Genomic DNA, 15690 nt, shown 5'->3' on the forward strand with positions numbered 1-15690 from the left:
ACGAGTTAATTCTTCGTAAATGTGAGCAGGTCATATGCCAAAGACATTGAACAACGCCATAGGTACTCTATAATGTGCAGTGTAAAAGAGCAAGCGAACCTAGTGTGTATATTGAAGACCAAATCTTTTTTTCCCCCTCAGTGATCAGGCACCACCCATCCATTTCCTAATGAGATTGTGGAATAATTCACTGAGGTTCATTTGGGCTGGAGGATAACATCATTTCTTTGCTGGTAACAAGCGATGGAAGCCCCTTATTGTACTGAGCTACCCTAGCTTACCTACAGAGGCTGGTCCTTATGTGTTGATATGCATGACAGTCGGTGATACAGGGCTACGTCGACTACAGTCACTGGCCAGCAACTGTCACACTACTCTCACAAGAGTCAAGTTAGTCAGAATACTAGTGGGTAGCTTCCAGGTATAACTTTCACAATAAAAGTCTCATTGGCAAGGCGGGTAAACTACAATGGGAAGATTTTTGAAAGATAGAAATCATGTTTCTGTTACAGTAAAGACTTTTACTTATCACTAGTTCTATACTATATGCTAGAGTCCATAGTGGAAAACAGTACTTGGACATCATACTCATTCGCTTACATCTATTGTCAAGAATGCATTTAATCACTGATAAATTCATTTTGTAGTGTATCAGATTGCTTTGATGTAGAATTACAATCGAAATGTATTGAACTGGACTTAACACTACTTTCATGTAAATTGTTTAAATGAATGTATCAACTCAATGAACTACAGCCAGGCTGATCCAATGAGGCAAGATCAAGATGAGGCACATTTATTTATAGGCCGATAGCACATTTCATACCCAAAGGCAACCCATCGTGCTTTACAGATTACACAGAGTGAATAAAAAGGTGTACTGAAAAAGAATAATACACGTAGCCTACTGCAGTTTAAGTTCTCCAACTGAGGGGATTTGAGGAGACTGCAGTGGCTCTGTAATAATATTAAGCTTTTATTTTTAGGCAACATTTTATGTCTTCCGGTCTTATTTCAGCTAACTGTGTCTAACTCGACGCATCCCCGACAAACAGAAGTCTCTCTGTTTGGCTGGCGTGCTACGGAAGACAACTGAACACTACCAGTACCGAGTGATATATTAAACATCCAACTGTAACAAACCGAACAGTCTTTTCTTTGAAAATATTTAACAGTCCGTCGGTACTTGCTACACTTGCTCTAGCCTGGTTTAGAGAGACTTTAAGTCGCGGCGCTCACGTTTTCGGCAGAATAAATATCGGATAAAGAAAGCAAAAATAACGGACACGGTTTGTGTGAAATGTATGGTTAGTATTACTGTCTTTTGAGGAGGGTGTGAGCTGTAGTTTCTCCTCAAGAGGCGAGGAATGCTATCTGAGCACCGATGTTTCACTGGGGCAAGTGGAAGAAGAGGATGGGAGCCAATAGTTCTTCAAAGAGACCAGTTTTCGATGAAAAGGAAGATGGTAAGTGATGGAAAAGTAAAGCACGGGTTCCCCAAAAACCCTATAAAAAATAACACTACTTTAGAAGTAAGAGTTCTAGTTGTGTTTGTCAATATTTGATGTATAACGTCACGTGAGTGTCCTTATTTAACGCTCTTTCATGTTAGCACTAGCCTGTAACATTGCCATAGAGTTGTGCTGTGATACCCATAAGTTGTCAAAGTTTCTACTAGGAATTTAAATGTTGACAGAACGAAGACTGCTGCTGTGTAACGTTTGTAAGACTGCTGGAGTTGATCCTAAAAGTCGAGGTGTATACTGTATGTTGCTACATTTTTACAAAGGCTGCCTGTTTTGTTGTTTTGGAAATGTTTGAGGCGTCAAGTCCAACTTCGCACTAATAAGTCAGCTACACTCTGTCCCTGTTATTACCCAGAGCCGATAATAGAAGCTGAGTAACCTTAAATTTGTATTTTCATCACACAATAACGCTGTGGGCGTTATCGTGTGCGATGAAAATAACGTACACTGACAGCATACAAAGTTCCTATCAAATTAGTCTATGTGCAGATCGAATGAGAGGCAGAAAGTGTATAGCATTACCACTCAGTCACAGCAGAAATTGCTGCAGCTCATACTGTGAGAAAATACGTTAATTCCTGAATGAACTCTTTGAAATATGGACTATTTGAAGACAGATAGTTAATTGCATAATTAAGACACGATTAGTGTCATGCATGGAAGTAATGCTAATTCATGATATCTTGTCAGTGAAGTGGAAATAAGCTCCAATAAGACCAGCACTGAATCTGTGATCCAGTCTAGAGCTATCATCAATGTGCTGGACAAGTTACAGGCACAACTTGGGTAAATTAGGTCATTTCACTGCAGGGATGTGGTCATATGGCGTGTGTGTGTGTGTGTGTGTGTGTGTGTGTGTGTGTGTGCGCGCGCGTGTGCATACAAGGATAACCCAATTAAGGTTGCAGCTTTTAGTCAATAGCCTTGAAGAAAAGTGTCCAGCTCTATTTCAGATTACTATCAAAGCCAGTGGTTGTTAAAAAGAATAGGAGTCTACAGCCTTAAGTGGTATGTTCTTACCCTTACAGCAGTTGATCAAAGCCAACATCGGTTACAATATGAAAGTTTAGAGAGATGTTCTTGTTTGATTTCTGTTCCTATAGCTGTGTGATTAAAGGAGAAACCTTGAGGCACAGGGCTGAACCTCTCAAGGCAGAGAGAGAGAGAGAGAGAGAGATCAGAAAATGGTCAAAAATGTTGATCAGTGTTTTCCAAAGCCCAAGATGACGTCCTCAAATGTCTTGTTTTGTCCACAGTGGGGCTGCACCTATCTATGAGAAAGATATGCAATAACGTTGTTGAATATAGCGATAAATAAACAGATATTAAAGTGTACTCAGTGCTCGTTGAATAAAAAACAAATCAAGGAAATCATGTCAAACATTCTTTAATTGAACAACTTGAACATTGAATTGAATATAAAAGGCACCACTAAAAAAAGAGTGACAGTTACATTTTAAAGTGCGGTTTCCATACTGACATTTTCTTTCGACTAATTAAAAAAATCTCGGTGTCATTCGCGACACGGTTACTGCGCAAGTTGATATCGCGATGGCGATTTACTGTCAAAGAGGAGTGAAGAAGCCAGAACATATTCACAATTAAGAAGCTGCATTCAGAGAATTTGTTTTTATTTTCATAACAAATGACTCAAACCGATTATTAAAGTAGTGGGCAATTCATTTAACAGATAATGGATTCATCAATTCATCTTTTGCAGCTTTATGTATGACCTACAAAAAAAACTAATAACTGACTGTGGTTTAATTTCAGTTTCCGTCTGCTGTGTCAAGAGCCAGTGCAGTTGCATCATTAGCATCATTAGCATCCTCTGCCTTTTTGTCATAACCACCATCATGCTGCATAGGTTGAGCTCCACACTGTCCTTTGGTGCAAAAGGTGTGTTTGATGTATTCATGCAATGTTGACTTTCAAGGATGTTCTCTACGGAGTGTCCCTTCACGCAGCAAAGAAACACCTGCTGCATCTTCTGCCGAGCACACAGTAAACAGTAGGTATGGAGGACGGTGGGTGGAGAGCACATACACATTAAAAAGAGACAACTGTTAATGTCAGTTTGAACACCTTAAACACTTGTGAAGCGCAGACTCTGTAAGTTTACAGTAAAAAGGAAAGCAGCTGCCTCCCTTTTTACCCTGTTCGTCTTTCAAAGAGCTGCCTAGCACTGATAACAGTCAGAGCAAAAGACCATGGCGCGCTGCATTGTGGGTGCTGACTTAGACTCTAGATGTCTCTTGCTGCCTGTCAGGTCTCTTAGAAACTGTATCCCTTTGCTTCTTGGAAAACAGCATATGGCCTACATTAGGCAGTAATATTAGAGCAGCGTTTGGCTCGAAAGGATGCCGTCATAATCAAGCGGTCAGGTTGATGTTCAAGCGTTGCTGCCAAAAGGGCTTTTTTTGGCACATAGTTTGATTAGCAAAGGAAGGCTGTGGAATTGATTGAGGTGCATATCTTTTTTTCAGAAACTGTTTGATGCCCATCTGGTCTATTAGACACTTAAGCGTGTTTGTTATCATCATTTGAGAGAGGTCTTTCCTTTTTCTTCTTCTTTTGGCTCCTGAATACATAGCTTGTTAAATGGCATGTGTGCTGGACTTTTACTCAGCACATAACCCCCATAAAACCACTTTTTGGTCTAACAAATGAGATATATTGTGATATCGGTGAGCTTTAGACGTGCTCATAGGTAGATTTTGTTCCCTCTGGACAGAGCCAGACTAGATGTTAGTTCCTGTTGTGAGTGCTTGCTCTAAGCTAAGCTAATCGGCTGCTGGTGGTAGCTTCATATTTACTGCACAGACCCCTTAGATTTATTTTGAGACCCCTAACGGGGGTTCCCGATCCCTAGGTTGGAAACCACTGTTCTGTACCATGTCCTTAGTAGGGGTGTAAGAAAAGATCGATACACTTGAGTATCGCAAAATTTTATTTTGCAATACTGTATAGATTTTCAAAAATGCAATATCGATTTATAAATTTTTTTTGTTTACGTGCAAAAATATTCATATAAGACATTGGTTCACGTTTATGCTGTGTTTAAACCCCCTACCGCTAGATGGCTATGCTGAGACGCACCACTAGTGTCCCTGCCTAACAGTGTCTAGCAGTGCCTGACTTTTACTAGAAGCTAACAATGTAGCTATGGCTGAACTTTGACCTACTTTAGCATATACAAATTAGTTCACTAAGAACTGTCAGTTTGATTTTCTGTGTACTGAATTGTTTACCTAAAGTAAACTTCTTTGACTTTTATGCACATCATGTCTTTTTTTAAATATTAGTTTTTAGAAAAAATCCCAATATATCGCCTTACGCACAGTATCGAAATGTATTGCAATATATTGAATCGTGACCCATGTATCGTGATACGTATCGTGTCGCCTGATTTTTGCCAATACACAGCCCTCGTCCTTGGTGAATTACGATGAACCGCGATCAGCTGTGTGTTCAGAATCCAATCCGGCACTTATGATTAGTCGATTAATTGTTTGTTAAAAGACATTTTTCTTTTTCTTTTTTAAAGCAGAAATATCAAACAAATGTTATTCTTGGCTGTTGGTCAGAATACAAGCACATATGATTACAACACTTCATACATGGGCTTTGGTAACGTCTGGTGGGTATTGTCAATATTTTTTGAATTTTGTAGACAGAATCAGTTATGGAAATGGATCATTAAATGAACTCGTAAAGAAAACAGTCATTAATTGCAGCCCTAACGTGAACGAGTCTTACTCCACAAAGTTGAGCCGACTGACTCAGTGTGGTGACTGTTAACTATTAACCAGGCTCCAGACAAAGGATCCTTCCAAGTCCTCATCTGAACATCTGAAGCACGAGCTTGTCGCTTTTAGAAAGAGGGCACTTGTTGTGAACAGTGTGAGACAAGAGAGAGTGCAAAATTGACAAATGCCGGCTTTAATTGAGCACGGGCACCGATTTGGTGTACTTTTTTTGCTCAAGCTACAAAGTATTCAAAATGTCTGAGGGATTTTGCATGCAGAAGATGCTGTTAATTGTGTTGTGTGTTTATCGTGTTGTGTGCATTTGATCCTCCTCGTTAAGCCAAAGGCAAATTTCCCCTTCGGTGGACGGTAAACTTCTATTCTCTGTGTAGGCGTGTGTTTGTGTGTATCTGGCTGAATGTCTGAGTGCGTGGCTGACTGCTCTTCCCGTCATGGATAAGTGTATGAGGCTATGGAAGCTGATTTGGGTGGGGATAAAGATAGACACAGACAGAGATGGCTGATTACTTGCACTGAATACTGAGGCGGCTCACTTTCTTTCATCTCTGTTATAGACTCTCAATTCCTTCCACTCTCCTTATTCAACTCACTCAACTTCACGGCTGCCTGCAGCTACTGGCCTCTTGCCACAGCAGAGAGCCGCCCGCCATAATGGGCCTTAGCAGCAATAGGTGCGGAATATTGTCCTGGTCATATTGCAGTCATCTGATCGCAGAGCGTAGCCACAGTTCAGATTGTTGAGTTTTTCCTTTGTACTAACTTAGTAATATATGTAGGCTATGGCAAATTCCAAAGTACCAAACTGTCATCACTCCTTTAAAATAAGCATGTAATGTAGGGCTTAAAGCTATAGTGCGCAACTATTTTATATTAACGAATGTCTGTTACATTCAAGCCATTCCCAGTTGAGTTGATACCAAGCTAATTAAGCCTATCAGCTCTACACAACTCTCTCTCTCTGTATTTCTCAGTATGGCTGTGTTCAGAAAATGGTTTCGTCCGGCGACTTTCGCGCGCAGAAGCTCGAGTGATGTCTTTTACGTCACCGCTGAGAAAGGACAACAGCAGCGTTCAGCTTTGGGGACAACGAGGACATCAAAATTACGAGATAATGAACTCTTCTGAAGAGTCTGTGCTTTTTTTTAATCCTCCGTGTCCTCCTTGATTTGACGGGTAAATGCTACTAGCAACTGCATGGAGGAGGGGTTCGCGATCCCGGAAGGCTTGCGTCACGTGGACGCTCAGTGTTGTTGTCATTACTTAGAATTCCTCATTGGGGGGCGATAGAAACCACGCACGATAGCTTTAATGATTTGAGGAAAATATGTAGATGTGATTTTTCTGACCAATATATGATTTATGTTTTGCAATTTATGCTGCAGTTATTTTTCATAAATTAAACTACAGGCTTTTTTTGTGTGTCTACATGGCATAACTACAAACATATATCTTGTTTCTCCGTGTATGAAATCAGATAAAACAAGAAAAGGCTATACATTTTCTGAAGAAAATTAAAATATCTCAACAAGTTGAAGCCACCTGAAAAAAGGCCCACCTAAAAAAGAAAAAAATATTAGTTTAAGTGTACGCTGTATTTAGAATATTTTCACTTTGCGCTTTACTTTGCCGTCAGATAGCCCGTTTCGACTGGGAACTGAAGCAGTTACAGTATATCCATTTAAAGCCACCAGACTCCAGACTCCAAAACTGCGAGTTCTCCCCGTATACATGAGCGAGAAGAACGGGGAGAATGACAGGAGTAACTCTACCTCCGGTACACTAGGTGGCGCTCTGCCAACGCACAGCGCTTTTTCTTCCGGTTGACCTATGCCAAAATTACACAGACCGATCACTAAATTAGTAAAATTTAACAACTTAATGTTTAATTTACACACCATCTCAGCATAGGACAGCACAGTGTTCCCGCCAGATGACTGACAACTTGTTCGGCTCATTATAACATTATCTGTAACCAGTGTCGGGTGGAATTAGCAAGCTAACTTCTTTACATTAACGTTAGCCAGGGGCCGCAGCGGGGAGCTGCTCGGTCAACGACTACGACTCGCAGCCATAGGCGTATTGCCAAAGATCGTCTCGCTCACAACGCGCTGACGGAGGATGTCCGGTTGAAGGGCAGTTGAAGCATGCACGCTTAAACCAATCAAAGCCCGGTTATGGTGTATACATGGAGTAATTAGCCGGTTACTAAAGGAGTCCTCTGCCTCTGTTAACCGGGTTATGAGAACTCCGATTAGGTGTTTACATGGCGTTTGAATAATCGGGGTATTGCCTTAACCCGAATATAATCGTATTTTTACAGCTGACTGACTGCACCTTCTGCTACCCACAGCTTTGCGTAGGCTCTATTCCGCAGCAGACATTTTGATTTGTGATAGTAGGAAAAGCACAGGTGTTATTATATATAACAATAATGATGGCTCTTTTCTATTCAAAATGCCCCAGTAAGCCATGGCACTGGGACAACCTGACACCAAAGCATCGAAATAGAATTCAGCCAGTATTCATTTGATTATTTACACCTTTTCTCCTCCTACTGTGACATGTCAAAGTGTCCTCCGTGAAGACGGCCTGTGCTATCAATCGTATTGTAAGGGTAGATGACATATCACTCTCTCCCAACTGGTTGCTTTTTCATTTAGGAACAAATCCTTTCCTCCACATCAGATACTAGGGCTGCGACGATATGCTTTTGTCTCGATTCGATTATTTGATTTGATACACGGGTGCCGATTCGATTTGTATTGCGAATTTCATTTATTGCAATTCTAGAAGTATTGCGACACGATAGTATTGAGTATTGCAGTTTCTTTTGTTCCTTCTTTAACCCTCTGAGGACGAAAGACGCACAAGCGATGTTTTGACAACACATTCATTTCAGACATTTTTTTACTATTTTAATCATACTGTATATTACAGTACTTTGTGAACCCAAGACTTTGGTAATCTCATTTCAAGCAGCAAATTTCAAAAGGTTTTCGCTTTAGCGTCAAATTATCTCTTTACACATTGCTCTAGAAAAAATGTGGGCCTCACTATCCGGAAAGCTGAGTTTGTTCTGAACATTATGATATAACGCACAGGGATCGGTTTTATGCAAATACCCTAAAAAGGTACATTTAAGAAGAAAAATACCCTTAGACCTCAGAGGGTTAACAAAAACAAAAGTTGAATAAAACACTTAGACAATAGATCATGGGACATTTCTAAAAACGAATTATTTTCTAAAAAGAATGCACATCACATGTCAGTCAGTCAGTCTGACATTTATTTCATCTATAAAGATGTACATAACATGGATTTTGCTGGAATGGATATGACGTAGTTGCCGTCGGCGGTACCGTATAGACAGAAATTATTTAGGTGAATCACTGGTAAAATAGTCAATGCCTCATTAAAGCCGTTGACAGTGCCTCATGTGTACTTTTTGTCCGTCTCTCCAGCCTTATGTAACTGTGTTTGCTTGTGGTGATGTGCAGGTGATGGAAGTTGTAGCAGCTACCGGAGCATCTTCAAAGAGATAAGCTCAGCTTGATGCTAAGGTGACAACAGAGGGAAGAAAGGTCGCTCTTGTGTGTGTGTGTGTGTGTGTGTGTGTGTGTGTGTGTTTTTCTGTGCAGGGAGGAAGGGATTAGGACACGAGGAATGCAATCAAAGTGGACTTGGTAGGGGCGGAGGAGAGTCCGTGGAGTCTTTCACACCTGCTTATTGTTTTGTCTTTCCTTTCTGCTGTTTTTCGTACTGCATTCACACTTTCAAGACCTTCGGAGAGGTTTATTGTTGACCATAAATCCGCTCGTCTTTGTCATGGGAAATTAAAGACCGGAATTGATAAGAGGAGCATCTAATAAAGCAAACAAAGCTGTTACCTGTAGGCAAGCCTCGCAGCAGTAGTTAGGTTAGTTCAATATTTGTCTCTCGGGTCGTACAGTTCTTTTACGGAGAAAAACATTACTGCTTTCAGCCCGCAATCAGTAAATTCCCACTGCTTTGATTACTGAACTACATTTCTAAGAGAGGGAAGAGAAGCAGCACTCTCGCCTTGCCTACTCCTGCGGGAAACGTGAATGAAACTGTAAGTACTTTTCTGGGCCCATTCTCAGGCAACCTCGTAGCAAAAGAGGAGGATGATGACTCAGGTCGTAAATCACAGTCAACACAAGTTATTGACAGACTGACAGATGTAATTCTTTGTAGTTTGTAATCCCATTCATTAGTGTGTGTGTGTGTGTGTGTGTGTGTGTGTTTGGTATCTGACTGTTTTCGTGGCGAGGCCTCTGTGCCGTGTGGTGAGGCAAACTCTGTGCTCCTGCGTTGGATTCAGCAGCCAACCCAGACATTATATCCCATGGAAACCAATTAAAGCCAGTCGTCTAGATAATCTCAGCATCCCTGCATTGTTTCTATGTCAACATTGTTTGAATTTTAAAGAATAGTAGTCTGACTGGTTGTTTGAGGTGTATAGGCTTTTCCTTTTAGTGTTTAGTTAATTAATAAAAGTTACAGGGGGATTATTGACCATTCCCTAGGCCCCCTCAATTCCTATTGATAACGCCTGTCAAGCTTTTCACTCCGGCACGGCACAAATGCAGTTTAAAATCTTAACGCTGAAATGACAGCTGTCGCTGCCAGATTTCATCGGCTGTAGCTCTCTAACTAATTAAGCTAACGTTAACTACATGAGTTTGGTGAAAATGTCTGTCTGAATTTTTAATATTCCATGCTAACTCATTTTAAAACCCTGTAAAAGGGCCTGTATGGACTTGATGAATATACATGCATGCTGTTCTAAAAACAAAAATGAGACTTAAGCCGCATGACCTTAGCTACGGCCGTTGGATTCTCGCAATATCACAAAATCCCGCGATTTTAGACTTTTTTAAGAAAGTCTAAAAATGGACACAACCCCCTTCAAACTTTTTACATTCTGAGTTTTCTTACCACAGTCCCATGCACGCTTCAACTGTCAAATCTTGACAGACCTGACATGCCTAGTTACAGTTGCTAAGCTATGATTGAATCACTGATTGGTGTAGGCGTTTATCTAGTCTATATCCACGACGATTCATTTAGGGGATTGCTCCGTTTCCACCGGACCATCCAACCGGTGTCCCTCATTTTCGGCCAGATGTCCGCCACCTTCCGCTTCATTGTTGTTGGCATTCTAAACTCCGGTGGATTTATGAGGACTATGGTAAAGGTAAAAATTAATAGAGCTAGAACAGTCTAGTACCCACAGAAAATGACATCACTTTACTGTAACGCAGCCTTTAAAACCAAGAAAAAGACAACACTTAAGCCATTTACGATATTACGATTTCCAAAATCTAAGACGATATCTCGTCGCATATCACAATATCGATATAATATCGATATATTGCCCAGCCCTAGTTCAAAGAAATGCCAATAAACCAGAGCAAGTTTTTCTCCTATCCCAAAATGCTGTGTGGAGCCACACCTTCTTTCTCAGCGCTGTGGAGGTAGGTCTGGCAATGTGAGACTAGCTTTTAACCAACTGTTAATTCCAATGATTTTTTGTATATCTAAGGTGATGTGGTGTAGTAATACTACTTCAAAATAATAAAATCCATAGTAGTAGATATATGTTCTTAACTTCAGAAAAGCAACACAGTTCAATCTACCATCGTAAGATCTTAAAATTCCGTCTCTGGGTTTGCAAAAGGCAGACTTTTAAACTGCATTTTTTGATTAGATCTTTCCAGGAGCCTATTTAGTAACTGTAAGAATGAGGTCAGAGGAAGGGGACAATGTTCTTCACAGTACTGCAAGAGGACAGGACAGGACAGGACTGCACACCACCCACCACCCCTGTACTTTTTAATGTAGAGCTTTGAGCTAACTTGTGTTGCCACAGGGTTGGTCACAGTCATTATGATTACATGCACACAAGAAACAAGATTATTGGGAGAAACCGGCTTTGCGGCAGGAAATCGGAGGGGTAAAATCTGTGTTACTGTAAAACCCATGTTTACATGCAGCTGGTCAGTAATCAGATTTCTCCCCTACCCCCAAACATATTTTAACCAAGAGCTTTGGATTTCATGATGTTGGACACCACTACAAGTAATACTCTTCCCTTTCATCTTTCTGCACAAACAATACTCCCCCTGTCTGAAGTCTCTGTTGTGCTTTTGTAGAAACCCAGTAAGAGACCCAGTTCCTGTTAAGTGTACACACGGCGTAATCCCCTACCCCTAATTAGGGAAACTGAGTTTCTCATTTACATGACATTTAAGATCTCAGATCACTGCCGACAGCCTACAGTAACCATGTTACATGCAAACACACTGACTCACTGGTGGCGCACAAGCACACGCATCCATATTGTCATTCTTGAAAAGCTCTACAGTGAATGGCCACTGAAATGTGACACTATTAAATCTGACAGAGACTCCTCCTTTCCAGCTGCCCGCTACACTCCCCGGGGGAGTGTGTATGCAAACAAACCACCTTCACTTCATAGATCAGATGTCTATAAAAAAAATAAAAAAAAAGGTCACACTGCTACTTAAAAGGTGTCGAAAATGATGTGTCTCAGGGGTTTGGGGCCGAGGAATCATGTGATTGCACACCTGACTGGTGAACTGAATATACTGTACAGCTCTGGTGCTTGTCCTAAATACCTGTGAGGACAAACAGAAGTCAGGTGTATCCGGGCCAGAACACAATGTGTCCCGCCTGTGCTTCAAATTGGAGCTGCTAAGGGGAAAGAATGAGGCCACAGTGTCCATTTCCTTTCCTCTTAAACACACTCTTAAAGGGAGTGTGATACATGCCATGCTTCAGCTTAGGGCTGCAAAATATATCTTTTTTTTTTTTTTTTAAATTGTCATCGCGAAAGGCTGCGACATATCGCGAAAGACACTCAGAGATTTTTTTGGTGTTAGTTGAAAGAAAATATCAGTAGAAAACTGCACTTTATAACGTAATTGTCATTCTTCTTTATTTAGTGGTGCCTTTTGATATTCAATTGAATGTTCAATTTGTTCAATAAAAGAATGTTGGAAACTTTCATCTGTTTTGAATTCAACAAGCAATGTGTTGTATTTTAACAGAATACTGAAAGCAGCGCTAATGCAGAACAGAGTACACTTTAATATCTGTTTATCGCAAGCACAATTTGGCAGTATTCCATCTCTTCCTATGGTTGGAGAACAAAGCTACAGTGTTGCCTAAATCAAGCTTTTTTTTCTTTGTCTTGCACTGCACTGCGATGTACTGAAATAAAAATATTCTCTACTCTTATGACATGCATACAACAAATGTCAAACATTTTCCTGAAAATGACCTTGAATGGGGATGTTATTGTGAATAATCTGTGGTACATCAGCGCCGTCCGGCTGAAGCCCATAATGCCCTTTTGTGTTCTGTGTTCACATGAAGACATCTTGTGTTTGAAGAAAAGATGCATTATTTAGCCTTGGGTGTACTTTTTTTTAACCCTTTTGAGGGGCTGAAAATAAATCATTTTTTAAAACTCAATCTGTGAGCACTATAGAGCTGGACACTGCAGGACTCCATTTACAGTATACCATCACAATGTTTCTCTGGAAGACTTTTGTGACTGCTACTCCTCCTATCCCTCCACCGCGTTTCCTCCAACCACCTCCCACCAGGCTCTAAATAGATCCCTAATGTTTCCCTCTGTGAACAGTCGAAAGGTTACTATGGCATTTTAACCGTCTAGCGTGGTCCATTTCCTCACCGCAGTATGTTACAGCCCAGTGGTTTGTGAAACCAGGTCCTAGATGCGCAAGGATGGTGGGAGCACATAGGGTCGGGCGTTGAGATACAGAAAGCAGGAAGTTTGGACCCATCAAACAGCTGTCTACATACTGTAGGTGGTTATGCATGAGTCAGTGTGTGCATAGCGTTAACTATATGGTGGAAGGTGTAGCCAAACTGTTTTTCAGCATTGTATAAGAGTCCAACATTTTTCATAATGCCTTTAAAGCTAGTGCTGCTAGCATGTCCGACTTAATTTAAAAAAGCATCAAACAGGGAAAATTCAACTTGTGCATGGTAAAATAGAGAATAATAATACTTTACCCAAAATAAAATGAAAATACCTTATCATTAATGACAAGTGATGTGATTCACCGAATCCAGATTTTTGGGGTTCGGCCGAATACCAAATCCACTGGTTAAGATTCTGCCGAAACTGAATACCGAATCCTCCTCAAATCCTCAGTCCATTAACACAGTAAACACATTAATGATCCACACCAGTGTATTTATTTTATTTTAACTGTAACAAAAAAAAAGAAGAATAGGCAACATTATGCCAGGAAGACAAGTGGGGAAAAACTATTTTGACGGTTTTGGTGTAGGGCTATCAAAGCTGGTAATGGTCATCTGGTTAACACAAGTTTTTAGCTGCGACTGTCCTTCCTTTGCCGTACTTGAAGTTGCTGCATTTTGTAGATTCCTTCATGCACGACTCGTATTCTTTCGGGTGTTTCATACGCAAATGTGTTAACAGCGGCGGTGTTGTGTATTGTTTAGGGTCCTTGCCACCACGAGACAAATCGGCATTGCAAATTGAACATGTAGCTGGACTTGAATCGTCTTCTTTTGACTGAAAGTACTGCCAAACAACACTTTTTCTGCTCACGAGTTCCATTTTCACTTTCTCACAGCCTACTGCTTTGAACGCTCCACCTACGTAAACACCTTCCCGTAATCAACGGCGGTGTCATTACGTCGACCAGCGTAGCGCAAGCGTAGGGTTCAGTTCGGTAGGAAGGAATTCTAAGGTTCGGCACAAACCGAACCCCGTCAAAAAGCCCAATATTATGCGGTGGCTGACCTGGGTTCAGGGTGCTGTGTTTAGGACGATGACCTTTGATGAGTCAGACTGGGCTTTCCAATAAATCCATTGCTCACGGTAGAAACTTAACACCGTGCTGCAGGAGTAACTTACTAACATTGGCTTGCACCGTAGACAGTCTGTATGTATCGCCTGACCTCAGATATGATAATAAGCCATAGGTAGTTCACCCTAAATCCAGCACAAAGCCATCGCTGTGTTTCAATAATGAGCCAAAATAAACAATGTCCCGATGCTTGCCCAGGAGTTGTGAATCACAGTGAATTAATTATGCCAAATGCAGGGACTAGGAGATGATGTGGCGGCTCTGTAACATAACACTGACAGAGAGAAACACACACACACAAAGGGACACATTGCTATGGTAACCTCAGAAGTTTTCACACGGTCCAGATGATGTTTCTTTGTGACAGTGCTGTGCATGTGAGAGTCCCCATGCTGCAATGCAGAATTATCCTCTGAAGTGCTCTCGTCTTGCTCCCTCTTCGTCTTGACAGCCTTTTAGATGTATGATACAGCCTCCCGTAGTGATTTCTCTGTGTGTAGAGGTCCAATTTCACATCTCCTCTTTCATTCTCGGCGACATGGCTCCCTGTTTGTGAAGATTTACTTGACATCTGTGCAGCTTTTTCATACATCATTCCACTTTTACAACTACACAATACTGTGCATACTCACATACTCTCATACTGTACACAAAGTTTATGGCTTGCTTTACATTGTATTGCAACTGCGTTACCACTGTGTACGGGTTTGTGTTTTGTACAAATTCATGGGGAATACAATACAATACAAGTGGGCGTCTTGTATGAAATTGTAAGCCAGCCAGTGGATGTTACTCTTCCATCAGACAGTTCATTGAAAACATGCAAGGTTAAAGTTATAATCCTTTAGATTTTGGTCCTAGTTCATTTGGCTTCACCCTTGGGTACAGCAAGACCGGTTTAATAATACTGGTTTCCAAAATTCAGGAGGCAATCCTCCTTGAGCAGCCACTTTGTCAGAAATAAAACAGAGGAGCAACTGGTGTATGTGTTTACAGTGCAGCCAAACAAACTCATGTTGTTCTAATGAAGAAATCGTCCAATAGTAAATGCGATCTAATTTCATGCTGCATAGTTTTCCTCAATCTCTATTTTTAACAGTTAGAAGAAAGATTGATGGATATGCACCGAAACCCACTGGTCTTATGAGCAAAAGGGTGAAAAGGTCAACCAAGAGAGCAGAATTAAATTTGGACCGGCAAGGAAGAGAGATATGGATAACTTAAAGAGACATGGCAAACAATAGTACTGGCCAGTGTCTCCATCCACTCAAGTCTGGGGAGAAGGACCAGGTGAATGATGGATGAAGAAATAAACAGACATAACTGCTCAGTCGGTCGGTCGGCAATGAAACATCCAATACAACTTCGATAGTTGATGTGTGCATCCCTGATCTATGTCCTCTATTGATCTTTGAGCAACAGCATTTCAATTCATTCTAATTTGATGAGTAACCTTAGCAACAAGGGACAGTGTATGAA

The 15690-nt window shown here is 40.9% G+C and overlaps 1 protein-coding gene across 1 annotated transcript in view; it reads left to right on the plus strand.

Moving 5' to 3' along the window:
• The first annotated feature begins 1071 nt into the window (after positions 1 to 1071).
• The window catches only part of stk32c (serine/threonine kinase 32C), a 95283-nt gene continuing 80664 nt past the window's right edge, over positions 1072 to 15690 (plus strand). The window contains exon 1 of the mRNA XM_078272740.1: positions 1072 to 1466. Coding sequence (XP_078128866.1) covers positions 1385 to 1466 — 82 coding nt within the window. The 5' untranslated portion in view covers positions 1072 to 1384. The remainder of the gene's footprint in view (positions 1467 to 15690) is intronic.

The sequence above is a fragment of the Sander vitreus genome, chromosome 17 (genome assembly GCF_031162955.1).
Source record: "Sander vitreus isolate 19-12246 chromosome 17, sanVit1, whole genome shotgun sequence".
Lineage (NCBI taxonomy): Eukaryota > Metazoa > Chordata > Actinopteri > Perciformes > Percidae > Sander > Sander vitreus.